Source organism: Penicillium manginii (assembly GCF_028828005.1).
Source record: "Penicillium manginii strain IBT 31320 chromosome Unknown utg000001l:1.0-3466041.0:1.0-3467806.0, whole genome shotgun sequence".
In the NCBI taxonomy this organism is placed as follows: domain Eukaryota; kingdom Fungi; phylum Ascomycota; class Eurotiomycetes; order Eurotiales; family Aspergillaceae; genus Penicillium; species Penicillium manginii.
In genome coordinates, this window is record NW_026643102.1 from 2,571,384 (window position 1) to 2,599,035 (window position 27,652).

The following is a 27,652-nucleotide window of genomic DNA, read 5'->3' on the forward strand; positions in this document are numbered from 1 at the left end:
AACCTCGAACATACATATCATACCTACTACCAATCCACAGGATTGACACATCTGAAGATCTCTGTGCAACATGCTCTATTAGTAGTAGCTCATAGCTATCGATTCCCCTCGAAGGATCCCAGTACCGCAGAGCAGGGCAGAGTGGAGCTGGTTCCTGGAAGCTTACCCTACTCCTGCCGCTAACTGTCAGCAGAAGGATCATTAGCTTCGGCAGTCGCGTCGTAATGCAACAAAGAGCGAAAAATAACGCACGCGCAGATCGCCTTCCAAAAAGCAAACATCCTCTAGTGTCCCTAGTTCTTACACGCACCCACTTCCGCATTCAATCCAATCAACCCATTTCCATAATAATCCTTAGCCGCACTGTGTACAGTTGAACATCAAGCCCGCCAAACTCAAACAGTCATACCGGGTCTAGAACGGAAAAGATTCAATCCTTCGATCCTCAATTCCCCGCTATCATTACAACGCTACAATCCGCCTATCCTAAGATTACATATGCAGCATACCCAAATCCGCAACCACAGTCCAGCTTACTACGGAGTACGGAGTCTGGGAATAATAACGCGGCAAGCCAAGCCAAGCCCTACCCCCAACCCAGTCCCACAAAAGAATCGATCATCCCAAATCCTCCCCCCCTTTGGCACCTAGACCCCTGCAAAGAATCCTTTCATCGCATCAGACAAACTTTGCCCCCATTCAAGGTGCGACAGGTCGAGGCGTGTGTGTTTTCCACACGGGGTACCGGGTCATGTCGATCACAGGGATCGCCATTTCCCCGCCTTCCAATATATGACCCCGTACGGAGTACATATTCGGGTTTCGGCTTCACCGAAATACTAATTTGTTTCATGCTGCTCATTCATGAGCGCCGTGCGGGATGTGGATGGAGGGGGATGCGATGGGATTGGGGCCGATCGGTATACCCGAACGGGTGCATCCGACTCCTCATATGCATGACCCCGTACTGTTTTTCGTACATCGGTCGGTGGTCGCTAGTTTGATCTGGGTTTGGGGTTGGGGTTCGGCGTCGCGGCTCGACTTTTTCAAGTTGATTTGATGTTGTGTTTAGTGTGGGATTCTGGTATGACGTTACTAGCGACGTTACCCTGGTCCCTGGGTCGATCGATGCAGTGATGAGCACGAATTATCACACAACTAGATAGCATAGACTCCCTATTTGTTTACCTGCACCTGCAAGTAATTATCTGCCCACTGGTATGTATTGTCTTTACTCCATCTCGCTTGTTCTAGTTTTGGCTTCATTAAATCAAAGCAACTATCATTCATAATCAATTCGTCAATATGTCATTTCAAGGTCTACCTTGTTGATGGTAACGCCTCGGACATCCACAACCTTGAATAATTAAGTACTCGTTCCATTTCACTTGATATCTTCCATCCATTGTGACAATCGCACATCTACTACACGCCCGATCCATTTTCATCCCCGTACTCTCCCCAGTAACCTTTCCACCGCGAGCACCTTTCCCCCATCGACTTTCCCAATTCTCTCCACTCCCCACCAAACAACCTCCGCACCTCATCCTCACGCTCAACAAACTGCACCCCAAACCCCTGCTCAAGATGCCACCCAATATGACAATGCAACAGCCACGCGCCAGGATTATCCGTCTTAAACGCAATAACTAAATGACCCGACGCAGGCAGAAGTGCCGTATCGCGTTTGGGGAGGGATCCCGATAAAAACGTAATAGCCTCACCATCACCAGCACGCACATTGGGGCTTTGGGTTTGGGCTTGGGTTTCGGCTTGGGTTTGGGTTTTCGTCGAGGCTGCATCGAGCCCCAGCTCCTGGTCCCGGGCCCGGGCTCGGGCTGGGGTCGACCTAAAGTCTACATCTGCAGGGGGCCGGTACCGATACCGATACGGGCCTTGGCCCTGCGCGACGATGAGAAAGTCGTGCCCGTGCAAATGCACCGGGTGCGGTGCGGCTAGGGTTGTTTCAATTATTATTATGGCCCAGGCGTCGGGGTCGGGTAGGTCGATCACTGCATTTGAGCTTGTATTCGTGTTTGTGGAGTCGTGGTCTGGGGCCTGGGTTGAGAGCGATTGGAGGGTGGGGTTTGCCCAGTCTAGTTGCATGGACGTGCCGTTCAGAGTCCAGCGGTAGTGTTGGTTTGAGTCGAGGGTTATTCCCACCGGGAGGGATTTGTTGTAGGTTATTTTTTCGGGGAGGGTGAGGTCTGCTGTTATTATTGGTGTTATATGCGTGGCGTCTTCGTCGGTACAGCTGTCTGTGTAGTTGTGTGGTGATGTTTTAGGGAGTCTGGGGGGGTTGGTGGTCCTTCTGGCCTGAGGTTGCGTAGGTTATTATGCCGCGAATGTTGGCGGCGTTGCTGTTTTTCGAGCAGCTTGTTTGGGGGATTGCGCGAAGCCAAAAGGTCGAGGATAAGTCGGTAGGATTTTGGTTTGCGTGGACGATGATATCGTAGCGTTGGCCTGTTCAAGTTACGTCTTTATGTTAATCCTGCGGGCGACAATATTTGCGATCCTTTGGGGATATTCATGGATTTGGCGGAGCTTCTAACATACCTACCGCGATGTCCAGGACCGTCGTCTTATATGGTCGAATTGGAACAAGGTCTGCAGCAATCACTGTGAGGGTATGGTGATCAATACTGAACTTGAAATGAGTATCGCAAGCTGCGTTTCCAATTCGCAATCGATATGACCTCCCTGGGATAAAGCTCATGGTAAACCGCTTTCCGCTTTGAGCTGGATCGCCGTCTTCTCCAAAAACATTCATCCCATTGATCAAACCATTGTCGACCGTAGGTGGCCCAGATTTCTGTGCATATTCCCATAGTTCATCGACAGTTCTTGTATCCCAGTCATTTAGAAAAATCGTGCCTTTATCATCGTCATAATTTGCGCTCGCGGGTCCATGGATAATGATACCACCAAAGGCCCCTTCCCATGTTTGCAATCCGATGTGCGAATGATACCATGTTGTTCCATACTGGGTCGCTCGCCAGCGGTATGTCATTCTCTCCCCTGGTCTGATTGGACACTGAGTAATTGAGACAACACCATCGCTCGGATTTGTATAGTGTTGTCGGATACCATGGAAGTGCATACTAGTTCCGTTGCGGACAGTACTGGGTAGCTTATTCAAAAGGTGAACGACAACCGTGTCGCCCCAGTTGACCTCGAGAGTCGGGCCCGGAATCGTACCGTTTATTGCTAGAGTCCATCTTGCCCTGCCATCCGGTGCCAGATATAATTGATCGAGCTCGAGCCAGAATTCACGGGTGACGCCGGTGTCTGGTGTGATGGTCGTATAATCTGTGTTTATATCGAAACCGCACCACTCTTGTCGGTTGTTGACACCGTTCCCTTGGCAGTTATTCTCAAATCTGTTTATTTGGCTTGGTCTTTCTGTCACGGTCCTGTCTGGTGATGGTGATGATGAAGGTAACGGAGAGTCTTTGACACAACCGCAAGGGCTTCCAGCTGTCAGTAGGCTGAGTAGAAGAGGAATAAGGGGCTTCATTTCGCATGAGATGAAGTCTTTTCAAGCCGAGTGAACTCGACAAATGGCCACTCCTGCATTTAATACAGTCCGTGGTCGAATATTGACGAATGACCCAACTCAAATAGCAGGGCCAAATCCGATACTACTCAAGGGCTCCAGATACCGGTCAGCTCATTGTTGCACCGAACTCGATGAGAACCAAATCCGATCCTTGTTATGGCGAGCTAGCGACTCCGAGAACGTGGCTCCGGTGCAAGCTCCCGCAATGTACTCGATTCAATGCATATTCTCAGGTGTGATAACTTATAAAACGTGCAGCCAGGCAAGGCTGTCCATGTTTTCTTTGAGCGAATTTCCAATTAGACCAATACGCGCATGTTTCTGTATTTCTGCCTTGTTTGTGGAACCTGGGGGAATCGACCAGTTCTGAAACGAGCGTTTGTTCCTGGCATGACTTGAGATGTTGAAAAATCATGGCCAGGTCAGCAGTTCCTGCAGATCCACATATGTACTAGGTACAGACAGCCGAAGACGTTGGCTTTTTCGCTCATAAACGACAACTTGAATTTACTTTTTTCCAGTGGTTCAACCATCCAAACTCTCAAGGACTGGTTGCCATAACCTCACAAACGCCGCCATCTAACAACCAGTGGACGCTAAAATAAAAGGTCTTCCACACAAAGCATCAAGTATTCATTTATTTCGCCCCTAAATCTCGGAATTCTTTGAAACAAGATCCGCCTGCCTTCCCATCCCCGTCAAAAGTAACCCCCTCGTCGAGGAGTCTTAACCTCTTCTCGTCGCGAAAGGAACCAGACCCTATATGCTTGCTAACCTTCCACTCCCCCTTATACCCGCCAAGTGTGCGGTCTGCCGCCAGAACTCGGTGACAGGGCACTTCAGGCGCAAAGGGATTCGTGCGCATCGCATTGCCTACCGCCCGCGCGCTGGAATTGAGGTATGTTGCCATCGCGGAGTATGTGGTCCATCGCCCCTCAGGGACAGAGAGGAGAGCGCGGTAGACGCGTCGGCGGAACGGGGTCAGTGCTGGGTGGAGAGAGATACGTCGGAGGTACTTTTGGATTTCAGTTTGAGTGTCGGTGGTGATAGTAGTTGTGGTGATTGTGGTGGTTGATTTAGCGGTTGGCTGGGAGTGGGGCGAGAGTGTGGCCGAGACCACTTGCGATGGTTCTGGGGTTGTTTCTGTTGCCATCGTAGATAGATGGATAGCTTTCTTGATCTCAAGAGAAGCTCTTCTTAATTCGTATAACAAGTGTTGGTCTGGGCTGCAGGCGTAAAGTGCTAGATCGGCTTCTGACGCGTGAGACGCGTCGAACGCGAACTTGATGTGTAGGTATGGGTGTCTTTTGTTTTGCACCTCAGCACTTCGTTTTGATTATCAGTAAATATTCGGGATTGTGCTGGATGATTTATACAAATATGAGAATTCAAATGAGAACTGGAAGTCTGACTCAAAGCTTTGAAATACAAAATGTGGTGGCGGCACCCGGAGTTGTTGCTGATGTGACCAATCAGAGAGCTCGACACCACAACTTCCGATGGCCGACGTAGACTACATGCCAGTGGACTCTTTCACCTGGGCACTGGCTTGGAACTTGAACTCTTCGAGAGATGAATGGGAAGCTTAATAACTCGGAATTTAAGATAAATTGGTCAATTTGATTCGATAACTTCATATCTACCAAAAGATAAATGGCATCTATTTGTTTCCATTTCTAGCATAACTCATTATACGCAATCTGGTATCAATATACCGGGGTATAGTAGGGATATAAGTTCAAGTTACAAGCTTGAAGCTTCTCTTCCATCACTACAGAAGGGAGCATCTATCTTAAGCATGATCGACATGCTCAGCAGCAGTAGCATTCTCCCCTGCCTTGGCAATCTCAAATGACTTGCCGGCCTCTGGGTCCAAAACACTGTTCTTGCGGCTGACAGCTTCGACCATACCCGGGTTCTCGGCCTTGAGGCGAGCGAAGGTTTTTTCGGCTTCCCAGGCCCATGGGCTTGGAGAAGCAAACAGAAGATCCATATCTTCCAGGGTACGCTGACTACTCTCCGGATATAAAGCCCACACCATGGGGATGGTGATGACGTTGCTAGCAGCGAAGACATAGAGAGTCTTTTCACCGATAGCTCCGAACATGACAGGACACAGAAGGGTCTAAGTGAGTTCCAAATGTCAGTATCATAAAGAAATATCTTTTTGAACAGGATCCAAAGCTTACCAGCCATCCATTTCCAATACTCCAACCAACAACACCCCATGCATTTCCACGAGCACGAACGGCCAGAGGGAAGATCTCAGCAGGGTACACCCAGGGCACGGTCAACCATGTGGCTCCGAAAGTCGAGGTGAAGATGAAAATCATAGAAGCAGCGGCTGCACCATATGATGAAGCTTGGCCCATGTCACCATCGGCTTTGGCATTAATGGCAAGACGTGAGAATCCACCGGCAAGGAACATGGCGATGCCCTGCACGACTGAGCCCCAGTATAACGTCCAGCGGCGACCGATGCGATCTAAAGTAAAAACACACACGAGAGTTGCAAACTAGAAGAAGCATCAGCAGGAAGACAAACAAACATGTGGGCTACCAATAAACATACCATGTAAAACACATTGTTCAATCCACTAATCCACTGGCTTTTCCTTGAGTCAAACCCGGCAATACTGAAAATCGTCGGCGCGTAAACGGTGACACCAGCGATACCAACCCATTCCTGCATGATTTGTAACCAGACAACCAGTTGTACGCGGCGACCAATATGGAGATCTCCGGACTTGTAACCAAAGAGCATCGACAGATAAGAGTGACCACCACCGTGAACAACGGTCTTCTCCATCTCAGCAATAGCCTGGATATCCAGAAACTCGGCTTCGGCACGGACGCGATCCTCAGGGCTGCTACCACGCAGACGTTGAAGAATATACCGGGCTTCCTCCTCACGGCCGACGTTGACTAACCAACGTGGTGACTCGGGGAAAAACCAGACAACTGCAAAGAGGACAAGCAGGAAGACGATTTGGAAAGCGATAGGAAATCTCCACTGGAAGGCCGACTTCCCGCCATCAATGAATGAAAGACCACTGCGCAGCTGTTAGTGGCATGGTTTAAATAACGAAGAATCAGGTACTAGTAGCAACTCACAACTCCAGCCAGTAAGCCATGACGACACCAAAAATGTTCAAAGTAAATTCAATGGCGATGAACTGGCCACGCGAAGTGTGCTCAGCGGTCTCCGTGGCCCACACAGGAACGATAGCGTTCAAAATACCCGTACCAATGCCGTTGACAAATCGTGCTATTTTCTACGTCAATCACAGCCTCTCAAAGGTGTCAGCTTATGAATATGGGAGCCACTCACCGCAAATCATCCAATCGTGGTTTTGGGCGGGACACTGCAGACTCGCACCGAGGATAGCCCAAATGGCTCCAGCAGCGATGGTCTTGATTCTGCCCACGCGATCACCAAGCCAGCCGCCGAAAAGACCACCGAAAAGAGTTCCCAGATAATAAACAGCCACGATACCACCCTGCAGTAGAGAGTTGGTGACCACCGGTGTTGGTTCTCCCTCCACCATCTCGGTATAGCCGAATCCCATGAGGTCGATATAGTCTTTGGAGTTGTTGACTCCAGACATCATTCCCTGGTCATAACCAAAGAATAGAATCGATAGTGCTGCAACACAATTGATAGCCACGAGAAGCCCTCGCTTCTCCAGCTTGTGGACGACATTCCAAGAAGAGATCCTGTCGCTCATGGTGAATGATAGAGCCCAAGGATCTAAAATCGATAATTTCCCAGATGCATAACCCGTGCGGGGACGGGGAGAAGAGGTATCTATAGAATATTGAGGAAAGGCGGAAGGAAAAGAAAAACGAAGGTGATCGACTGGTCACTGCGTGACTCAACGTATGATAACTCGAAGCAACCAGCCGGTCCAGCCCCGTGGGGAATCGTGCCAGATGCGGGACAGCAATGGAACCCTAAGTCTGCAGTCCGCCATCATGGCCCGCGGGGCCTTTTAACCAGTTTCGCCCGAGAAGACAACTTGAATCCGCAAGTGCAGGGAGGAGAGAAGCTGTGATTGGATCACCCACCTGCAGAAGACCGGCAAGGAAACTTCCCCACGAGGATCGGCCGACTGTCGCCCCAGGAAGAGCAGATGGCGGGAGCCTCCGATCTGGTTACATCGTGTTTACGAGCACAAACAAGGAGAGGGGAACGCGAGTCTCAGGCCCTCGTCGTCTCCACTATGAAATTCAAATCCGGGTTGAGTTGGTCATAGTGGAGGACAAGTGCTTTCGGGTTTCCACCAGCGGAAGAAGAACTGGGGAGACGCGGGGATGTTCCTTTTAACCGACACCCGCTGAAATCGGCAATCCGAAAGCCACGGCATTTTGTTAAGGTTTTCGCCCCCTGTTTTCTGACACAATGGACCCTGGAATGAACTGAAGTGCATGAGAACTGGGGTCTATATCTTTTGAATATCTTGTGAATCCATAGGACCGAAAGAAATGACACTAATCCCCATGTTAAGCATCGGTTAATTTTCAGCATCCACCATTCTGTCATTCCCCGGCCTCGGCTAGGTCGGGGCGAAGTCTACTCCGGTGATCCCACACCCCGAAGGGCCAGACCAATAGGCGACTTTGATCGGGCTGGTCCCACCAGAAGCAAGGCTAACCTCGGAGACTCGCGATACGGAGTCTCCAGACTTTGTCTAAACTCGGCAAGCCGGGGGGAACAGCGCTGTCAATGATCCACTGAACCGGAACAGCATCTCTTGGTATATCACCGCTTTAATCTGCTTGGCCTTTTTAGTAGCGGCGAGCGACCACCGGAAGTTCGCCGACTCTAAGCCATGTGCCATTGAAGACTTCCATGTCAGACCCACTTCCAGAGTACGGAGTATTCTCGTATGTAATGCCGAGAATCTGATCAAGGCTTTTAAGGTTATCATCTTGTCACGCGATGCGTTTGATCTATAATCTGAATGACGTCTTAGTACGCCCTATGAACCGAGCTAAAGCAGACATCCCCACTTGGAAAAGTCGAGACAGAATTAACCGCGTTGGACGGTAATTGGTCATGGCAAATTTGACGCTGGAGATTATACTATGTGGCCACCCATAGCTTTATCTACTAGATTAAGGTTATTATTGGTGCTTGGAGGATTTCTTGTGCTCGGCAAGTATTTCATTATGGATATTAGATTGGCTCACTGCGTAAATAGTCGAAAATGATCGAGCACTAATTAAGATTACTTGCAATACTCGGACAAGTGAGAAGGATGGGGCTGATATTGCCTATTCGCGTAAAAATTAACCAACATTCACCAGTTTTGACCTAGCTTGAAGGAGGCAACCCAAGTACTTCCATCGCCCCAGACTAAGCAAAAGACCAGCCACCAGTCTTATCAGCAAAGAAGTTATCTGGGTCATACTTCTTTTTGATTTCTTGAAGCTTCGAAAAGGCTGAGAATGTCTGGAGGGGATTTTGGTCCTGGCTCGCATCATTGATGAAGAGTGGCAAATCCTCTGCATTGCTGACCGACGCAACCATATCACGGTAGCTGGCTTGCACAGCGTTGTAATCTGGCTCACTCATTCCGGGCGGCGTTGTGATCAAATAATTCAACCAAAACCACGGCCCATCTGGCATCTGCATTGCATTGCCACCCTGAGCCTTACTAGCATCTGTCAGACTCTTCAGGACAGGCTGGAAATCCAGCGAAAGGAGGACATATTTTCCCTTGTTGGATTCGGCCCAGTTACGCCACACGTCCAGGGCATTTTCATAAGTTCCATTGTCTGCACGATGAACGCCGACGCGGAACATGTTGGCGCCACGGGAAAGCTCTGTCGACATTGGGATAGGCATATTCACAACTTCGGGGTATGTCTTCACGCTCATTGTGTTGAGAAGGGAAGGGATGCTGGTGAAGTTTTTGAATGCATCACCTGGGTCTTCGCCGTCATAGACGAGAAACATAATGATGGCCTCGTCGATATTCAGATTCAGGTCTGGCGTAGGCAGCTTCTCATAAGTGCCGATGATAGCCGCCTTGGGGTCAGTGTTGTATTTTATAAAGTCGCCGATCGCAGAAATAACATCGTCCTTCTGGGCAAAGAGAAAGATGATATTTCCAGCATAGAATTGACCGATCGGACGGCTCTGGACTGTATACTTGGTGACAACTCCGTACGCGTTGCCGCCGCCACCACGCGACGCGAAGAAGAGATCGGGGTTCGACTTCTCTGAAGCAGTGACAATCTCGCCGCTAGGTAAGACGATTTCCAATTCTCGGAATGAATCGCAGGCCATGCCGTATTGGGGCGAAAGGTAGCTCATACCGCCGCCCAAAGCGAGGCCGGTTCCCACTCCGGCGAGTCGTGCCCCAACGACTGTGCGATTATATTGCACATAATAGTCGTAAATATCGCCAAACACTCCACCCGGTTGATAAGTAGCAAGAGTTGTGCCTGGGTCGTAAGATCTTTCTGTCATGCTGCTCAAATCGAGGAGTACACCCTTGTCGACAGATGAGTAGAATGTATTCGGATTGTGACCACCAGCTTTGATTGCGAAGCGGCTGTCGGCGGCTCGAATTGCCTGGAGGGCGGTTGAGACATCCTGGGCATTCTTGGGATAGACGATACAGGAGGGCTTATAATCATCTTGTATGGTGTTCCAATATTCGATGCTGCCCACATAATCCAAGCTGTACTCATTGCTGGTGACTTTCGATGAGCCTAATTGACTGGTAATATTTGAGCATGCCGCTGTACCTGCAGGAGCAGCAGTAGCAGCAGCAGCAGAAACGCCTGCCAGCAGGGGGATAGTAAGGAATGCAATCATGGTGCACAGCAACGTGTTTTGTTGATGAGAATCAGAAAGGGGCGAACGACTTCAAATATCTCCCCATTGTGTTCCTTCACGTGGAATAAACAGATGTCAGGCACGAGTTTCCTCGGTCGAAATAATTTATACGGCAGGAATACGACAACTGCGTTGAGCGTTAAAAAGGGTGAAGAATGGCTAGCCCACTAGCTAGTTCAGGGGAGTAAATTGTGGATCAACATTCCAACTTAGCTAGCGCTCGAACTACATTTTAATTCACAGCCGGAATCTAAGGGGGGGAAAAGATTCTCGGCAATTGTATACGTTGGAATACGATAATGTTGGAATCATTTCCTATCCCAGTTAGCGAATTGTCGATCACTGTCTCGAACGGGCAACACGAGCGAAGGATCTCCCTTCTTCCCCTCTCGCCCTCGGAGGAACCTCTCAAAGAGGCGTGATTCCTGTCGTCTTAGCATAAAAATCAGGACATGTTTCCAGTGTCATGAGCTCAAAAAATGTCCGAAACTCTCAATTCCGAGGCACTTCGCTGCTATGCAGTTATGAGATGCAAAAAATCTGCCTTCTCTAGCAATCACTTGCCCAGGTAAATTTAGGATTTTGAATGCTTTAGCGGGGCCGAGAGTAAAACAATGTAGTACAACTTAAACAAGGCTAGCTAGTATATAAAGGCTAAATGCTAAAAACCTTGGAAGTGATGATTGTCTGACATCCATGGAATGACACTCCCACTACCAGTGCAATTGTAATCTCATACATCGATCAGTTACCTAGGACAGTAATCAATGCGCAGACGCAGATACCCAGACAGGCAATGGCAACTATAAGTTAATTTAGTTAGGTAGTGAAACCTAGCAAAAACTTTCGGCTTATAGTATACTGCCTAGGTAGATCGGCCTTCAGCTAAAGCATGCATTGCCTAGCGCCCAAAAAGCTACACAAGGCTGCCACGAGACCACAACCTTGGAAGTAAACGACTCGAAGGTCTCATTTGAAAAAGAAATTTTACTTTATTGGCAGTTAGATATACCCGAAGCAAAGAAAGCGGATTATAGGCCAACGCCAAACGCCTCTTCTCAACATCATGTTGATGTCACCACGCCCATGAGATTAGCTTACAGCCACTGCCCAACATTACTTCTCTTTACCACCCAAAAAAGGCAGTTTTAGAAGAAACAATAACGCTGCCTTGTTCATTTTATCTCCCTTTTTCTTGATTTCTTCTCATATGGGCCTCGAACCGGTTGAATAAAGTGCAAATAAGACAGATTTTTCGACTCTCTGCCATTAGCAATTATTAAGTCTCCTTGTCAATTACCAATGTGGCCCTCACTCTCAGATACCTCGATCATCGGCTTTCTGTTCTTTTTGGTCCTCTATCTATGGCCTCGGCGTCGTCAAGATCCAAATTGGACATACCGACAAGCGATCACATGTGCCCTTATGAAGGTTGGGCTGCAGAAATTTGTGACCTTCCGGATCAAGCCATCACTATCCTTGAAGACGGGGCGGGAAAAAGAGCGTTTCGTTCTAGTCGATCCGGCGTTACCAGAAGCATATTCCGGGGTGGCAGAGGACAACAATATCTGGCCGGAAACTATCGGAGGCACCTGGTACCCAAATCGTTTCACTTCAGATACTACCGTTCCTGAGGGCCAACATATCATTCTCCATTTCCATGGCGGTTCCTACGTAATGGGTGATGGTCGCACCAAGTCCACTGGCTTCCTAGCTCGCAATCTTTTGGACAGCACTTCCGCCCTCTATGTTTTCTGTCCGCAGTACAGATTATCCGGTCAACCACAGGGGCGTTTCCCTGCACAGCTCCAAGATGCCATCTCCTCATACTCCTATCTTGTTTATACACTCCACATACCAGCCTCGCAAATTATTTTGAGTGGTGATAGTGCAGGGGCGCACCTGGTTCTCGGACTTCTCAGATATATCGTTCAGATGGATAATCCATTTATCCTTCCTGCGCCATTATGCAATTGGCTCTTCTCGCCATGGTGCGACGTTCCAGCTGCCATCGACACCTCCGACTGGCGCAGAGACCCTAATTACGCAACTGAATATATCCCTGCGACCCTTCCAGCTTGGGGAGCAAAGAATTATCTCAGAGACCTTGACATCACTGGTCCCATCGAGGAACAAGTTGTGCCGCTGAGACATCCGTTTATATTGCCCTCGCCACTGCTTATAGTTACTGGAGGGAGAGAAATCCTATTACAACAACACTTGCAACTTGCACAGGGCTTCTTGAAGATACCAGAGAATATGGATTGTGTTGAACTATATAAGGAAGACGGGGTTCCGCACGATGTTTTGGCCATTGGTGGAATTGCGAATTTCCGCCACCAGGCACTTAGATGCGCGAGGAACGCGGGGGATTTCCTTCGAAATCTACGACCTGAAAGACCAGCGTTTAAAGCGGAATTTTTCACGGTCTCAAATGATAATTTTGAGGATCCGAATAATGAGAAGGCTGGAACATAGATCGAGAATGAATTGAAGACGCTATTTTCCATGGACAAAAAGCCGGCTGCTCAGAGGCTGAGAGGTCTTTTCTCTTGGGGGTCCATTGGGCTTTCCGAAGACCAATTGCGATTTAGATTTCCATTCTTTTGGCACTTTCCACTGTTCGGATACACGAGCATCAATCATAGGGTTGTAGTGCTGCAAACTGCAACCAAGTCCTTCGGCTTCCAGTAGTGTCCAAACTGCGAATGATGTTAGCTTTAATTTTCATTAGCTTTGGATAGAGCTTTGACTTACCAGCAAGCTGGCTCATTCCACTTGCATGATCCGACCATTCAGGGAACTTGTCTATAAGCATAGGCATTTTCGCTTCGAGGGGCTTAAAGACAGCAGGATCCTCATAAAACAATACCTATTGCAGTATCAGCATATGGATTAAATAAATTTCTCTATCTCAATGGAACTTACTGTTCCATATCCTGCGCGAAAACCAGCTATGCGGTTTCGATAAAGCGTCTCAAATTGCTCGGCAGGCACGGTAGCACTTGCGACTTCATGGGCGATATCCCATAATTTTTGGTGTTCTTCCTTCAGCAAAACAACCATGCGGGTTCCTTGGGTGTTGAATCCACTGGGCATGTTTTTGATTACTTCGGAAAGAATCTCTTCGATGCGCTCGTCGGAAATCGGGGATTCATTTGACAGAGAGTAAATGGATCGACGGCCCTTGAAGCCTGCAAGAATGGAGGTAGCGAGGCTAGACATTTTCTCGGTACTTTTCAGTGAATTAGGATAATACGTGAAGGATGCTTAGGAGATGCTTATTTACGACTGGGAATATGCTTTATATACCTTCTATTAGGCTTCTTTTACTAGTATCGGGGACGGAGCTCCGACATACCGATCTCACGGCCTAGTATTTGGGGGCCAAGCGGAGATAACTGTCGAGCTGTGCGGGAGCTGCGGAGATAATGTCTTAGAAGTAAGCAGAGTTTGCATATAATCCTCGCATTTCAATGCTAACCTGATATAGTAAGTGGCTCACAGCTACGAATATCCACATGCGATATGGATGAGATATCGAACAATTGGATTAAAATTTCCAAAGAACTACTGAAAATTGACATTGGCAATTTAGTGAACTCTGAGGGCAACACAGGTAAACTTGATTGGCAAAGCATTGATAATTTTAGCAAACTGTTTGAAAATGCTCAGGAATCAACCCCTTCCTCCCTCCAGGGCTGGTCTTGGATCCCACAAGGATGCTACATTCTAAATAAAATAACGGTATGGAAGAGATCACATAGTAACATATGGAAATTGATATGTCGAAGAGACTGATACGAATGGATACATGTGTCTACCAAATAAAAGCAAAAGTAATGAATATCAAAACTGCTACAAAACCCGTCTTAACGCAAAACTTGATTGAGGATGTCCATTGGCGTGACGAACCTCAGTTATCAGTTTGAATGTATGTCCACCGGGCGTAAGAGGGAATCAATTCTTCACTTCGATGAGGCATTTAATTCTTATAATTCTTATAAGAATTAAATGCCTCATCCGATAAAAAACGGACTTACTACCATAGCAAAGGGTGTTATAGCTTAAATGTAGAGCCCAGACAGAACCAGAAAATCTTGATTATCGCTCTCTGGGAATTGAAATTCATGTGGAGTAAAAAAGAAGAAAGCATTAAACTAGAATAAAATAAAGCAAAAATCAAGAAAGAGAAAGGTACGGATCCAAAAAATCGTTCTATCATCGTAGTTTCAATATGTTGTTCCAGCCCATAAAGCCGCGACCGACCTGCGGGCACATTCCGCCGGCCATCCTCAAGTTGCCTCTGCTACCCAACAAATCGCTCATAGCGATCGCCATGAAACCAATTTTTTGTACTTCTTCACTCTTATTTGTCGAATGAAGGAAGCATAGAATTATTAAAATAAAGACAATAGATCGAAAAATTATCCAAATCTTGCCTTTTTTGATGTCATGTAGGTGAGTTAGACAAATTTTGGTCCTCCTTTTTTACTTTCTCAACAAGTCACCACAACCGCCGATAGGCGGAGATTCTCCGATACACCTCGGGCCTTATCCCAACAAAGCTCCAGCTCATCTCATTGCCCAGAAGATTATTCGCACGTCTTGAGAATGGCTTGGTCTTTCGCTATAATAGTACTAGTAGAGATATAATGAAGCGATGGCCAATAGCCACATGCAATCTCTAAGAATTCAACCCCTCCGCGGGCGCGCCAGATCTAGGAATCGGGGATCGCCGCCCTAGAGACATCGGCATATAGGCATACAATTGATGTGGTACGCTTTTGATAGTCGAAATACCTAGGTATACTACGGCCCAGGACTGGACAATCCTGAGGTCCCTTGATATGAGATGATCGTGATCCTAATACTGGTAGCCCTCATAACTAGTTCTCTCCTTTGAAAATATCGAGTTTTAGTAGTTAGTAGGTGTAGGGTAAGTGATAGTTTATCAAGATATAGGTATTCGTTTTGTACCATTAAATTCTCCGCAGTCCGGACTAGTCCGGTGTTGACTTGTTCCACACCGGGCCGGTCTCCGGGGTTGATTATAAACAAAGGGGGCGTGAAAGGGACAAGAAATCCCTCAATGCAGTACTAGTAGTAGCAATACCGACACTTTCACAAGTCGCCCATAAAGACTTGGAGGTTTATCGAGCAGATGACTAGTCGACGGCGAATATCTAGGTATTAGTATGTCATGCCGAGAGTAGCCGTGGGAAGAGACGAGATCGGAGGAACCGGCAAACCTGATTGCACCTTTGTAAGCCCCGCGGGCATCAAGGACGGTTAGGGGCGTCATTTGGGCAGGCTAACTTTAAAGGCACTAGGGATAGAGAGGTCTTCCCGGGGTAGATCTGGCCGGCCAGGTGGAGAGCGGAAAAGGTCTTCATGGTTCCCGTAGGCATCATACCCGTATCATCATCAGGTATTCAAGTTTTCATGTTGCCCTGGCGATATAACTGCCACATAGAGGGTAGTAGAAAAATACAATTAGTGAGAAACTTCGTAGTTGATTCAAGTATGCCTGCTCTAGAGTCATCTTTACAGTTGAATCGGCATCACCGGCAAACACACCAACTTGCCGAGTCGACCCGAATGGGGCTTACCTAATATCTCCAAACCGCGAAAGCTCAGTCCTTTCCCGCCAGATTGGACCTTCAAGACACCTCATCTCCTCCCCCCCCAATTATCACCCTCCCCTACCTCCAGGTTAATCTATAGGAGGACTTTTCTTCTTCTTTCTCTCTGTTATCTGTCTTCGTCTCTGTCTCTCGTCATGTTCCGCACTGTTCTCCCCCGTGCTGCGCCGCGGGCTGCGCTCCGCGCCGGCTCCAAGGCTGTGCCTTCCACCTTCATTACTCCCTCTATGCTCTTCATTGGCCGCTCAAGTCGTGGTTATGCCTCTGAAGCCGGTAAGTTGATGCTTGAATAGGTTTTCGGGGAGGACCCCGATTACCACCCGTGCTCCCCGGTGGACAATTGCTGATTTCCGGTGTGCCCAACAACAGGAGACCACGATCTGGTTATCATCGGTGGTGGTGTTGCCGGTTACGTTGCTGCTATCAAGGCTGGTCAGGAAGGTCTGAAGGTGCGTTTGATTCCATTTTGACACCACATCCAACAGGTGGAGCTGTGGTGATCGCAACCTTGAAATTTTGCTAACCAGATGAAACTTGTTTAGACTGCCTGTATCGAGAAGCGCGGAACCCTCGGCGGTACTTGCCTGAACGTCGGCTGCATTCCCTCAAAGTCCCTGCTCAACAACTCCCACCTCTATCACCAGATTCTCCACGACTCCAAGAAGCGCGGTATCGAAGTTGGTGATGTCAAGCTCAACCTCACCCAGATGATGAAGGCCAAGGACCAGTCCGTTGAGGGTCTGACCAAGGGTGTCGAGTTCCTGCTCAAGAAGAACGGTGTCGACTACATCAAGGGTGCCGGTTCCTTCGTCGACGGCAACACTATCAAGGTTGCCCTCAACGAGGGTGGCGAGCAGACTGTCCGCGGCAAGAACATCCTGATTGCCACCGGTTCCGAGGCCACCCCTTTCCCCGGCCTGAACATCGACGAGAAGCGCATCATTACCAGCACTGGTGCTCTCGCCCTGACTGAGGTCCCCAAGAAGATGGTTGTCATTGGTGGTGGTATCATCGGCCTCGAGATGGTGCGTTTGTTATCTGCCGCTTGCGCACCCGCGCGCATTGGATATGCCTAGAAAACTAACACTCTTTGTCATTATAGGCTTCCGTTTGGTCCCGTCTCGGTGCTCAGGTCACCGTTGTTGAGTTCCTCGGCCAGATCGGTGGTCCCGGTATGGACGCCGAGATCGCCAAGCAGGCCCAAAAGATCCTGGGCAAGCAGGGCATCAAGTTCAAGACCGGCACCAAGGTCATCAACGGCGATGACAGCGGCGCTACCGTGTCCCTGAACGTTGAGTCCGCCAAGGGCGGCAAGGAGGAGACCCTGGACGCTGATGTTGTCCTGGTTGCCATTGGCCGTCGTCCCTACACCGAGGGCCTGAACCTCGAGAGCGTCGGTATCGACAAGGACGACCGTGGCCGTCTCGTCATCGATCAGGAGTACCGCACCAAGCTGCCCCACGTCCGCGTCGTTGGTGACGTTACCTTCGGCCCCATGCTGGCCCACAAGGCTGAGGAGGAGGCCGTTGCCGCCATCGAGTACATCAAGAAGGGCCACGGTCACGTCAACTACGCCGCCATCCCCTCCGTCATGTACACCCACCCCGAGGTCGCTTGGGTTGGCCAGAACGAGGCCGAGGTCAAGGCCTCCGGTGTGAAGTACAACGTCGGTTCTTTCCCCTTCAGCGCCAACTCCCGCGCCAAGACCAACCTCGACACTGAGGGACTTGTCAAGTTCATCGCTGATGCCGAGACTGACCGCATCCTGGGTGTCCACATCATCGGCCCCGGTGCCGGTGAGATGATCGCCGAGGCTACCCTCGCCATTGAGTACGGTGCTTCTAGTGAGGACGTTGCCCGCACTTGCCACGCCCACCCTACCCTTTCCGAGGCTTTCAAGGAGGCCGCCATGGCCACCTACTCCAAGGCCATCCACTTCTAGACGTTGACGCAGTTGCGATTTCGATATCCTCTCACCCCCCGTGTACTACTTTTGTTGGAGTTTTAGCCTAGCCTCGCTAGCAAACTACATGTAGCATTTCATGTAATCATTTCTTTTTGTTATTATCTCTAAAACCACACACTACCAATCCTAGTGCCTTTGCATTTCGTTAGCCAATTGCTTCAAGTTAATTGCCCAAGATATACCTCCGGAAGACGTAGAACTTTTGAAACTACTACTGACCTAGGTACCTGGGTAGTACTAGTAGTAACTACTATTACTAGTAGTATTTATGGAATACGTGGAGCTTACCTAGGTACATTATAAAACAAAAATGTTTGTGTGAATCTGCGAATTGCATACTAGTTCACCTTACGTTTGTTGTAGTGCTCCGTAATAGATGGAGATATACATGCATATGTGGCTATCCATGGAGTGTGGAGGTCTGGTTCCAAGGTTTCAGAGCACACAAGCAAAGCAATATTATCGGAGTGAGACTGAGTGAAGAGGCATTGATATCAAATAGACGATGCCAAAAAATAATGTGTGAAAAAAGAAACTCCGATAGGGGGAATCGAACCCCCGGCTGCCGTGTGAGAGACGGCGATGTTAGCCACTACACCATATCGGATTAATTGATATAATCTGTTAGACCTTTGGCTTTATGAATCTGGTTGGCCTAGTGGGTCGCTTTGCGCTCCTGTTCGTGGTAGTATATCAATCTCGACCTCCCCCCTGCCATCCAATACTTCCACAATTTCGTTTTTCGCCCTCCGCGCTGGTCCTTGCAGCTGAGGCATTTCTACTATTGATCCGGGTCGCAGCGCTCCAGGGCTTCAAACCCTAAACCCTTCTTTACCTTGCTGCCCAGGTGATGAACTTTCCACTAGTAGCTTGTAACCAGATTATATCTTAACACCAACGATAAAAATAATAGGCGACGGCCACAAGCAAAACAAGAATACTAGCATACTATACTAGGAATTGCGCCCTTTCGATCCATTACGCTGCCGCTGGTAACCCTACTGAGCGTGGGTGCTGACTAAAGGCCCTACCCAGCGCAGGAGGCCTATTCATCTGGGGTCTGGTTCGAGAATTTCCGAAGATCGTAAACCTCGAACTTCAACCCAAGCACATCTGGAATACACCGGATATGGCTACTACTATTCGCCCCGGCCAGTTTTCTGACTTTCACGCCGTGGGACGTCGAACTGGCTTGGAAGCTGATCTTGCAGGCCAGGAATTTTTGACCCACTGCCCTCCAGATCTCCCTCCCCGCCATCGCATCGTGGCGCTGCTTGGTACTACTGACGACAAGGGCGAGGCAAGCCCGGCCAAAGACGGCTGGTTTGTTTCGGATTTTTACCTTTTCCACCATCTTCTGTCACCGGAAACTTCTCAACGTAAGTGTTTTGGTTCCAATCTTTACTCCGAGTCCATATGTCCTAACTGTACGGCGTGCAATAGTCGAACCCAATCAAATCTGGTTAACATCTGAAGACCCAGAGTCACTTATTACTAAGTACAAGGAGTACCTACATGGAGATGCGCAAGGAGACTGGCGGGTGGTATTAGATCGAGCCATGCTCCGCACAATTGTGGACGGCGGCAGAGTGCGCGTTGTGCCACGAGACATGCTTCTCGAAAGGTTCATGAATACCGTTCGTGAGCAGGTCACTAAGGCACGTAGCCGTGAAGAGCACCTCGTGCTGCTGATATTTGGCCATGGAACCCGTGAATACGGAGTAGAAGTCGCGAATGCTATCCTCCAGATCGCTAATCTGCGCCGCGTACTGCGGGACACACCAGACGTCACAATATTTACGACATCGTGCTACTCAGGTGGCTGGCTGGTATTTCCGGACCAGAGAGGCAAGCACCTTAATGCAACAGCAATTGCAGCAGCAGGCCCGGACGACGTTTCATCATCATGGCCACAAAGTGGCAGTATAGGACGAGCCAGTGGCAGCCTTGCTGCATCCGGAATCCTACGCTGTCTCATCGATACGGAGACCGAGGAAAGGCTGGTGGCTCATAATGCTCATGATATCGTTTCCGGAAATGGGGTTACGGATACAATGAAGCACCCAACGTATATCCAGTTCGCGAAATCCATTCATGACTCTATCAAAAGTATGGGCCTCCTCGGCAGCACTCAACAGATATACTTCTCGGCTGAGAACGACGAATGGGAGACTAGCTACCGACCACGCCTGGGACTTCCACTTGTGTCATATGAGGCGAAATGGAATGCATTGCGCAAAGTCAACCCGTCTCCTTCCTCCGTCAATGCCCCAACGACGAGCAGAAGTGGTGGACGGCCACTCAAACGACTTAAATACCTCGCACAGGAGTACCTTGAATCTAAACCAGGCGCTGATAACCTCGCCCCAAACCTCAGCTTACACGGATCTCTAAAGAGGGTCCTGCGAGGAGAAATGCTTCCTAAAGAGGAGGTAGAGGAACTGACGGAGATGACAGCATACAGACTTGGTTCTATGTACGAGGCCGACTATCTCCGGAAGATGGTCGGCCTACAGTATCCGTCTATTTTCGACATAGATGCTACAAGTGTGATCGCGGCATTACCGACCTCACGCGCGATCGAGAATCATGAAACGCGGATGCTTCTATTAAAGCTAGACATCAATACGACGCCGATTGGGATCCGGCGCCCCTATGACAAGCCTCTACACTATCTCACACTTGCCCTGACAGAGACATTGTCCTCGCAGGAAAGCATCGACGCACATATCAGGGAGATGGTGACGAAGAAAAGGGCATGGTTTAGATTTATCTACCAGGCGTGGCAGGGCCACCGTGTTTCCCACGACCAGAATGTTAGGATGAGCCGTCGTGCGTTTCTGGAGGCCTTCAAGTCGATGAAGATTGGGCAGTAGAAATCTGCCAGAATAGTTTGCTTTTTGCTTTTTTATATATTCTTACCATACTTCAATGCAATCGGTAGCTCTCACTATTGGGTAATAGCAAAAAGGCCACGGTAGTTCCCCTATTCTCCGCACCTTGTGTGTTCCCCGAGCAGTTGACGTCGAACTGAATATCTGCAGTCCTGACTCCAGCCCTCCAGTATTTGGCATTTTACTACTATATTCCCTCGGTGGTATTCCTTTTTCAACAGTAATTTGACAGCTTTAAGTCTAGGATGATGTATTCTCGAAATCCCCAATCTCGGTCGAGCAAAGAAGAAAATAGATATTTAGAAATTTGTAAACAAAACCCGACGATTTGAGTTGGGAAAATTTATTGAAGGATCCAGAAGGAATTTGTTCTTGGTGTAAGTTGATTAGATTACCTTTATTGCTTATTCTAGAGCTTAGTAACTTAGTTAGCCTAGTGATATAGTTACAGACGTGGAAACAGCATGGTTTCTCGCCCTAAAGTGCACGGCAGACCGTGATCTTTTTACCGTCACCTCCATTTACACCATATCGGATTAATTGATGAAATCTCTCAAACCTTTGGCTGTATGAATCTGGTTTGGTCTAGTGGGTCGCTTTGCGCTCCTGTTCGTGGTAGTATATCAATCTCGATCTCCCCCCTGCCATCCAGTACTTCCACAATTTCGTTTTTCGCCCTCCGCGCTGGTCCTTGCAGCTGAGACACTTCTGCTATTGATCCGGGTCGCAGCGCTCCAGGGCTTCGTCACCCCCTTTCTCTAGCCTATGTCATTGTCGGCCGCTCGGTGCTTCTCGTAACCTCAATCCACCACGCTCTCCGATGGCCTTCCTCTGTTGGCTTTGACAGCGGCACGTAAGATGAGCTGGCTCTTTGTGACATTGAATTTCGGAATTACCGCCGGTAATTTGGGCTGGTCGATCAGGAGTTGAATATTGCAGATGCCGATGTCTTTGATCTGCGCCCTTTGAAGACTACATAGTATTAGTTGACCGCATCCTCCGAATTTCCAGTCATCTTGGTGTCTGGCCACATACCTTATCCTTCGACTTAGGGTCCGCGCCCTCTTTGAGTAGAAGCTTGACGATTACTTTATATCCGTTTTCCGCAGCCAATGAAAGGGGTGTCTGACCAATCTCTTGGCTGACGGAAAATTGACTATCTGATCCGTTGCGGTGTTTAACTTACATTTAAATTTCCTCTATACCTCCTAGTTGATTGCATTGAATGTTTGGTTATCTTTGCCGCACACTCTAACTGAAATGAAATGAAGATGACTTGCGTTTGAGGCATTCTTCGGCTCCATTCTCGAGCAGCAGTTTGACAATAATAGAGTCGTGACCTTTCTCTGCCGCCTATGATAGCGGTGTCCCGCCCTCATTATCCTTTATATCAAATTCAGCTCCCTTCTCAAGCAGCAGCTTGACTTCATATTCGGAACCTGCAAGTCCAGCTCTTGAAGCCTTGTTTACGTTGCAAATTTGACATGCATGAGAACCTACAGATTTTTGGCAATAGATAGATCATCTGTGGTACTATGATTCTTGACGACCCATGGGATTCGGACGTTTCGTTTCATCGCCGATTAGATCACTATATACTCCCCTTTCCAGATGTGCCCTTTACATACGACCATAGGGTGTGGAGAACAGGGCTTCCCGTCCGCTCAGCCGTACTTAAGCCACACGCCGGCAGGTTAGTAGTATGGTGGGTGACCACATGCGAATCCCTGCTGTTGTATGTTTTTGATTTTCGATTTTTTATTTTAAAAAATCGATTTATTGGGTTTAGTGCCCCTGTCGCCCTGCCCAGATTTTTTTACTTATACTAATACGAATCTGGTGTCAGCCCATCATTCAGATAGTATACCTATGTGTATGATTAGTCTCACAGATGGAGTGAATGTTGCGCAAAAGAAGGATTTAAATCCCATTCCTAGAGCTCAGAACTTAGACTGGCTTCTCGTATTCCTAAGTTCATTTCTTAGAATGAGTAACTACAAGAAGAAAGCAGACACAAGAACTCAAAGTATGGCCTTGTTACGAACAGTAGTTGCAAGAATACAGATGTGTATCTGCGCTATAAGCCTATATATAGTATGATCGATTTAAATCAATTCTAAAGTTTTTGAACTTGAACAAGCTCAGAGAACTCAACTAGGCTTCGAGAAAGGCTTAATCTCTGTAACAGGGTCGCTATTTGCGCTATGGACACGACCACCAACTCAGATATCACCGTTCGAGTCTTCACTTTGGTACTCGTCTCGAAGGCCCTCTAGCCAGGGACCAGCAAGCACAATCTATATATCCCCATAGCCTGTGCCAGCATATACTATATCGCCAGGGTCACCAGAGCACTGAATGACAATCTCCAGTAAAGTCCACAGTATTAGATCTTTGTCTCAAATAAACTTTATTACTTACCCGTATTCTATCTCCTCAGATCATAAATGCGGCACCGCCTGAGCAGAGTAAACAGTAACCGTTTTCCCACAACCATTTGTGGCTGGATTGCACAGGTTCTCACCCTTAGGTGGGGCTTTGAGATTGTCGATCAGCTCGTTCACGTGATGCAAGTAAGGACTTAAATCACTTCGTTCGATGATATAAGAAGTTGAAGTATCTGCAGCGCCAATTGTAGCAAAAACTACAGCTAATACTGACTATTTTGTCTTCATTTCTAGGAGTGGTCCCTAGAGCTTCAAAATGAATTAATACATGCAAGTATGAATACATTAATCTTTTTATTCGCGTGAATAAACGCGCTATTCATGTTTGTATTCATATTCGTATGTATACTATTGGCTTGTTGTATAACTCTCAGTCATTGCCTCGTCTACCGTATCCAGAGCTACTGGGTTGATTGTGGTTGAAAAGGCCGAAGTTTTTAATCACAATGACATAATTTTCTGAGCCACCAATCCAGCCCAGCGGAATAGCTCACGGAACTCCAGGGATATTCAGCACTCTTTCACTACATGAGAGTCAAATGAGAAGCAATACCGATATGATGAATGATGCCTTATCTGACGAAATATCTGCTGAGGGATTACCCCCTTCGGTCAGGGTTTATAACTACGAGGGTATGGATGACTTTTCTCAAATCATGGATTGCCACATCACTCGTCTTTACGCCTCTCTTGGAACTTTCAGCTTGCAAAGAGGAGATTTTAAATGGGCAGGCTGTAATGATGATGATGGTGATGGTGATTATGGTGCTATACCTCATCTAGATCCCCATGAGGAGGATGCTGGTGATCGTCCCTGCCAACATAGTCAGCCTCTGAACAATAGGACCTGTCAACAAAGCTCAGATGGCAGTCAACACAACAGAGAATCTCTGCAATACGAACCAGGGAGCCAATACATCATTTTTATTGTTGATCCACGCTCGTTCGAAACGGACTTCCTCTGCAGAGAAACTATACGGCACACTCGGTTATCATATAACCCTTTTACACATATTCTTATCGCCAAAATGCCAGTCCCTGCCCACGAAAGTGCCTCCCGGGAATTTGACTTTATTATGCAGTCGAGTATGGAAGACGCGGGTCTCAGAAAACGCCTTGGCTCCTGGGGAGGTGCCACTATGACTGCTCCAGATGGCACAACGAAGGAAGCAGATGGGGCGTGGGGCCCCTTTAGACCTCCCCCAGGTTCTCCCAAAACACCATCAGTTGTACTGGAGGTCGGGTACTCCGATAGCCCCGCCAAGACAAGACGGAGTTCGCACTGGTGGTTGGACCCTGCGAGATACGAGGCCAACGTGGCCATCGGAATGAATCTCAATGTCAAGAAGCCTGAGATCATAATTGACACATGGGAGTGGGATCCCACCACTTGCCGACCCAAGACCACAAACCACATGGTCATCAAGAGATCCAGCAGAAATATCAATTTCGAGCCTAACGTTCATGACCCGACCATAATGATCCCCTTCCATCAAATCTTCCGTCGCCCCCGCCAATCAAATGAAGACAAAGACATCGTCATCCGAACCCAGGATCTGATCGAGTTTGCGTACCGTGTCTGGGAAATACAATTTGATGAGATGGACTAGAATCTGTCAGTTGCTGTTGATAGCGCCTGCTAGTGGTTGGCTTATCCTTTCTGTTGGATTTTATCATTACACAGCTTCTTTTTGCTCTATTATTAATCGTACCTGAATACATGCAGTCCTGACTCCAGCATTCCAGTATTTGGCATTTTACTACTATTAGCAAATACACAAATGAGAACTTTGAGGACCTGAACTGGGGAAAGGTTCCAAGATTGTGATATTTAGCAACCTCAAGCGACGCCGCGACGAGACCAAGCCAGATCGAGATTGGCTGCATAAGTCGCCCATCCCTTGGCATGTAAAACAGACGCGATAGATGAACCCTTTTCGCCTCACCTTGCTGGTGAGCTTTCAGAAAGTCCTGTTTATGTGTGCTGGAATGTACACAGTACATATTTAGATGCAAGATTTACTTTTTGGAAAGCACTCCATCAAAAAAGAAAAGTGGAAATATCGTCAGGTAAAATCTACTAGTAGTAGTACGGATAAAGTGTGTCACGGCTCAAAATTGGATGGCTGCTTGGAATAAGAAAAAATATACTATAATGAAAGGTAGTTTGACGAGAAAGTTGAAACAACATCTGAGAAGTGTAATTGTATATTAAACATGGGTTCCGAAATGAGAAAGTAATTTGAAGGAGAATGGAGCGCCCCCAAGGCATGAATCTCAAGGAACAGTTGACAGGAACGCTGATCAACCCTCAATCGATGGAGTCATCATGTTTCAAACATTCTTGATTTAGAGAAAATTAAGAATCAACAGAGCCACTCCAACAGAAAGAGCGTTGTTGGTAAATGACTTGGAGCCAGCGTTCGAGTGGGGAGGTGTCCCGGAAGGAGACGAGGACGTCGTTGTGGTAGTGCCGGTGGTTTCGCATGCGCAAGGAACGACTGTCGTAATAGTTTTGAACGATGAGCAGCTGGTTTTGGCAGGAGAGCTAGAGGTAGTGGGCGTCACAGTCGCAGCGACTAAGCACACCGAGGTCGTGGATCCCATAGATATTGTGCTAAATGTAACTTCAGGAACAGTGACGGTTTGAGACGACCAAGTGACCGTTGTACAGGGAGTAGTATGATGAGAGCCGGTGGTTGTCGGAGTGATTGTTACCGCCGTAGTCATCACATGAGCTGGACCAGTTGGCTGGGAAGTTTGGCTGGCTGGCCAAGAGCTGGTAGGGACGATCTCAATCAGGCCAGGGTTTTGTGGAACATAAGGAGCACAAATTCCTGCAAAGTATGAAAGGGCGGAGTCCTTCTCCTGGTCCGACTTCGCCCAAGCATGAATGCAGTCTTCCACCTTGCTGGTGAATTCCGATGATGGACAGAAGCAAGCGGCATCACTGTTGGAGTCGCACTTCGGGATGGAGAGCCAAGTATTGATGCACTTAGGAACGACCCCAGGGCAGGGTGCGGGAACGATAGACGAATCCGGTGTAGCTGGGGTCGTGCTTGAAACTAAGCTGGGTGTCACGCTTGCCGAGGACGAGGGCCAAAATGTGGACGACGTGGTGTAAGTGGAAGTAACAGTAGAGTGCTCAGGGCAGTCAGTGACCGTCGGAGGGCAATTAGTCACTGTGAATTCCTGAGTTGTCCACTCTGTGGAGACTTTAGGTGTGAATACCGGCTCGGTCATGGTGGAAGTGACAGGAGTTGGCTTAGGCTCGAGGCTAGAAGTAGAAGAGGCAATCGTGTTGGTCGAAACATGGGGCTTCTCGCCAGGCGGAGGCAGTTGACCAGGAGGCTTCTCGCCATGCGAGCAATCAAAGCTAACCTCGTGGAGGTTCAAATCACATTCACCAAATTTGCTGTCTTCAGGAAGTGTGAACTCGACAGAAACAGCACCACCACACTGCTGATTGACAACATCGACCCCTTCTGGTGAGCTAGTTGCGAGTTCATGACAGATTGAACCATCTGTCATCTCGTAGTTTAGCCTGAGCAGAGTCTCACGGGATGTGGAAAGGTGAAACTTCTGAACAGAGAACGGAGCTTGGGTTGCCTCGATCTTGACAGTGTAGCCGTCGGCCCGAGAAAGCTTTGCCTCGATACACTTGCCCTGTTGCAAAAGTTTAATAAGAGGAATAGATTATCAGACTCCATAAACCTACCTCGGAAGCACCGCAAACGTCTCTTGGCGAGAATCCTACGAAGTTGAAGCCTTCGTAGCTCCAATTGTCCCCATCAGCAAGGTCAGACCATTTAAATCCATCGTTCTGGGGTCCCAAGCACGAATTATCGGTATTCTCGGGGCTTGGATAACAAGTGTCTGTGCCCCACCACTAAGGTGAATTAGCTCTGGATGCCTTGCTATCGCATAAAATGGCACTCACAAGCCCAGAAGGATGAGCGAGCACACTCGCGCTCAGCATAGACAATAGAGCAGCTGTCTTCATCGTGGCAAAATTTCAAATGAATGTATTGAATTTTAATTGCGAGAGTTAAGGAGAGGCAGCAATTGAGTCCGAATCTGGAGGGTTAGTAAGAAAGACGGAAAGACGAAAGGCGAAGTTTGTCGACTAGAGGCGCGTTGTGAAACATCAGAGTTCAGTGGGACGTGGAGCACTCTTATGTATTTCTTGAGCAGTACCGATCAAGCAAAACATCTCATTATTTTTCTTGTTATACAAGACCCAGAAGCCAAGGAATGCCGTTTTCTGACCACCAAAGGCACCGTCACCATG

The 27,652-nt window shown here is 48.2% G+C and overlaps 9 protein-coding genes across 9 annotated transcripts; 4 read left to right on the forward strand and 5 right to left on the reverse strand.

Annotated features, from left to right (window-relative positions):
- Positions 1 to 1,425: 1,425 nt before the first annotated feature.
- Positions 1,426 to 3,517, reverse strand: N7533_000934 (uncharacterized protein; the record flags this gene model as incomplete). Its single annotated transcript, XM_057097584.1, has 3 exons — positions 1,426 to 2,258; positions 2,317 to 2,463; positions 2,557 to 3,517. 3 exons carry the CDS (start codon positions 3,515 to 3,517, stop codon positions 1,426 to 1,428), a joined length of 1,941 nt encoding a protein of 646 aa, XP_056966077.1.
- Positions 3,518 to 4,196: 679 nt separating this feature from the next.
- N7533_000935 (uncharacterized protein) lies at positions 4,197 to 7,287 on the reverse strand (the record flags this gene model as incomplete). Its single annotated transcript, XM_057097585.1, has 6 exons — positions 4,197 to 4,841; positions 5,367 to 5,684; positions 5,749 to 6,075; positions 6,132 to 6,612; positions 6,674 to 6,827; positions 6,891 to 7,287. The coding sequence occupies 6 exons, from the start codon at positions 7,285 to 7,287 to the stop codon at positions 4,197 to 4,199; spliced, it is 2,322 nt and encodes a 773-aa protein (XP_056966078.1).
- A 1,631-nt stretch (positions 7,288 to 8,918) lies between these two features.
- Positions 8,919 to 10,388, reverse strand: N7533_000936 (FAD-binding oxidoreductase; the record flags this gene model as incomplete). Its single annotated transcript, XM_057097586.1, has 1 exon — positions 8,919 to 10,388. The coding sequence occupies one exon, from the start codon at positions 10,386 to 10,388 to the stop codon at positions 8,919 to 8,921; it is 1,470 nt and encodes a 489-aa protein (XP_056966079.1).
- A 1,323-nt stretch (positions 10,389 to 11,711) lies between these two features.
- On the forward strand, positions 11,712 to 12,887 carry N7533_000937 (alpha/beta-hydrolase; the record flags this gene model as incomplete). The annotated part of the gene is made up of 1 exon (XM_057097587.1): positions 11,712 to 12,887. One exon carries the CDS (start codon positions 11,712 to 11,714, stop codon positions 12,885 to 12,887), a length of 1,176 nt encoding a protein of 391 aa, XP_056966080.1.
- Positions 12,888 to 12,908: 21 nt separating this feature from the next.
- N7533_000938 (uncharacterized protein) lies at positions 12,909 to 13,634 on the reverse strand (the record flags this gene model as incomplete). Its single annotated transcript, XM_057097588.1, has 3 exons — positions 12,909 to 13,111; positions 13,167 to 13,281; positions 13,338 to 13,634. 3 exons carry the CDS (start codon positions 13,632 to 13,634, stop codon positions 12,909 to 12,911), a joined length of 615 nt encoding a protein of 204 aa, XP_056966081.1.
- A 2,557-nt stretch (positions 13,635 to 16,191) lies between these two features.
- N7533_000939 (dihydrolipoyl dehydrogenase) lies at positions 16,192 to 17,996 on the forward strand (the record flags this gene model as incomplete). Its single annotated transcript, XM_057097589.1, has 4 exons — positions 16,192 to 16,327; positions 16,424 to 16,503; positions 16,597 to 17,079; positions 17,157 to 17,996. The coding sequence occupies 4 exons, from the start codon at positions 16,192 to 16,194 to the stop codon at positions 17,994 to 17,996; spliced, it is 1,539 nt and encodes a 512-aa protein (XP_056966082.1).
- Positions 17,997 to 19,149: 1,153 nt separating this feature from the next.
- N7533_000940 (uncharacterized protein) lies at positions 19,150 to 20,896 on the forward strand (the record flags this gene model as incomplete). Its single annotated transcript, XM_057097590.1, has 2 exons — positions 19,150 to 19,399; positions 19,464 to 20,896. The coding sequence occupies 2 exons, from the start codon at positions 19,150 to 19,152 to the stop codon at positions 20,894 to 20,896; spliced, it is 1,683 nt and encodes a 560-aa protein (XP_056966083.1).
- A 3,022-nt stretch (positions 20,897 to 23,918) lies between these two features.
- Positions 23,919 to 24,971, forward strand: N7533_000941 (uncharacterized protein; the record flags this gene model as incomplete). Its single annotated transcript, XM_057097591.1, has 1 exon — positions 23,919 to 24,971. The coding sequence occupies one exon, from the start codon at positions 23,919 to 23,921 to the stop codon at positions 24,969 to 24,971; it is 1,053 nt and encodes a 350-aa protein (XP_056966084.1).
- A 739-nt stretch (positions 24,972 to 25,710) lies between these two features.
- Positions 25,711 to 27,364, reverse strand: N7533_000942 (CFEM domain-containing protein; the record flags this gene model as incomplete). The annotated part of the gene is made up of 3 exons (XM_057097592.1): positions 25,711 to 27,027; positions 27,080 to 27,250; positions 27,302 to 27,364. The coding sequence occupies 3 exons, from the start codon at positions 27,362 to 27,364 to the stop codon at positions 25,711 to 25,713; spliced, it is 1,551 nt and encodes a 516-aa protein (XP_056966085.1).
- Positions 27,365 to 27,652: the final 288 nt, after the last annotated feature.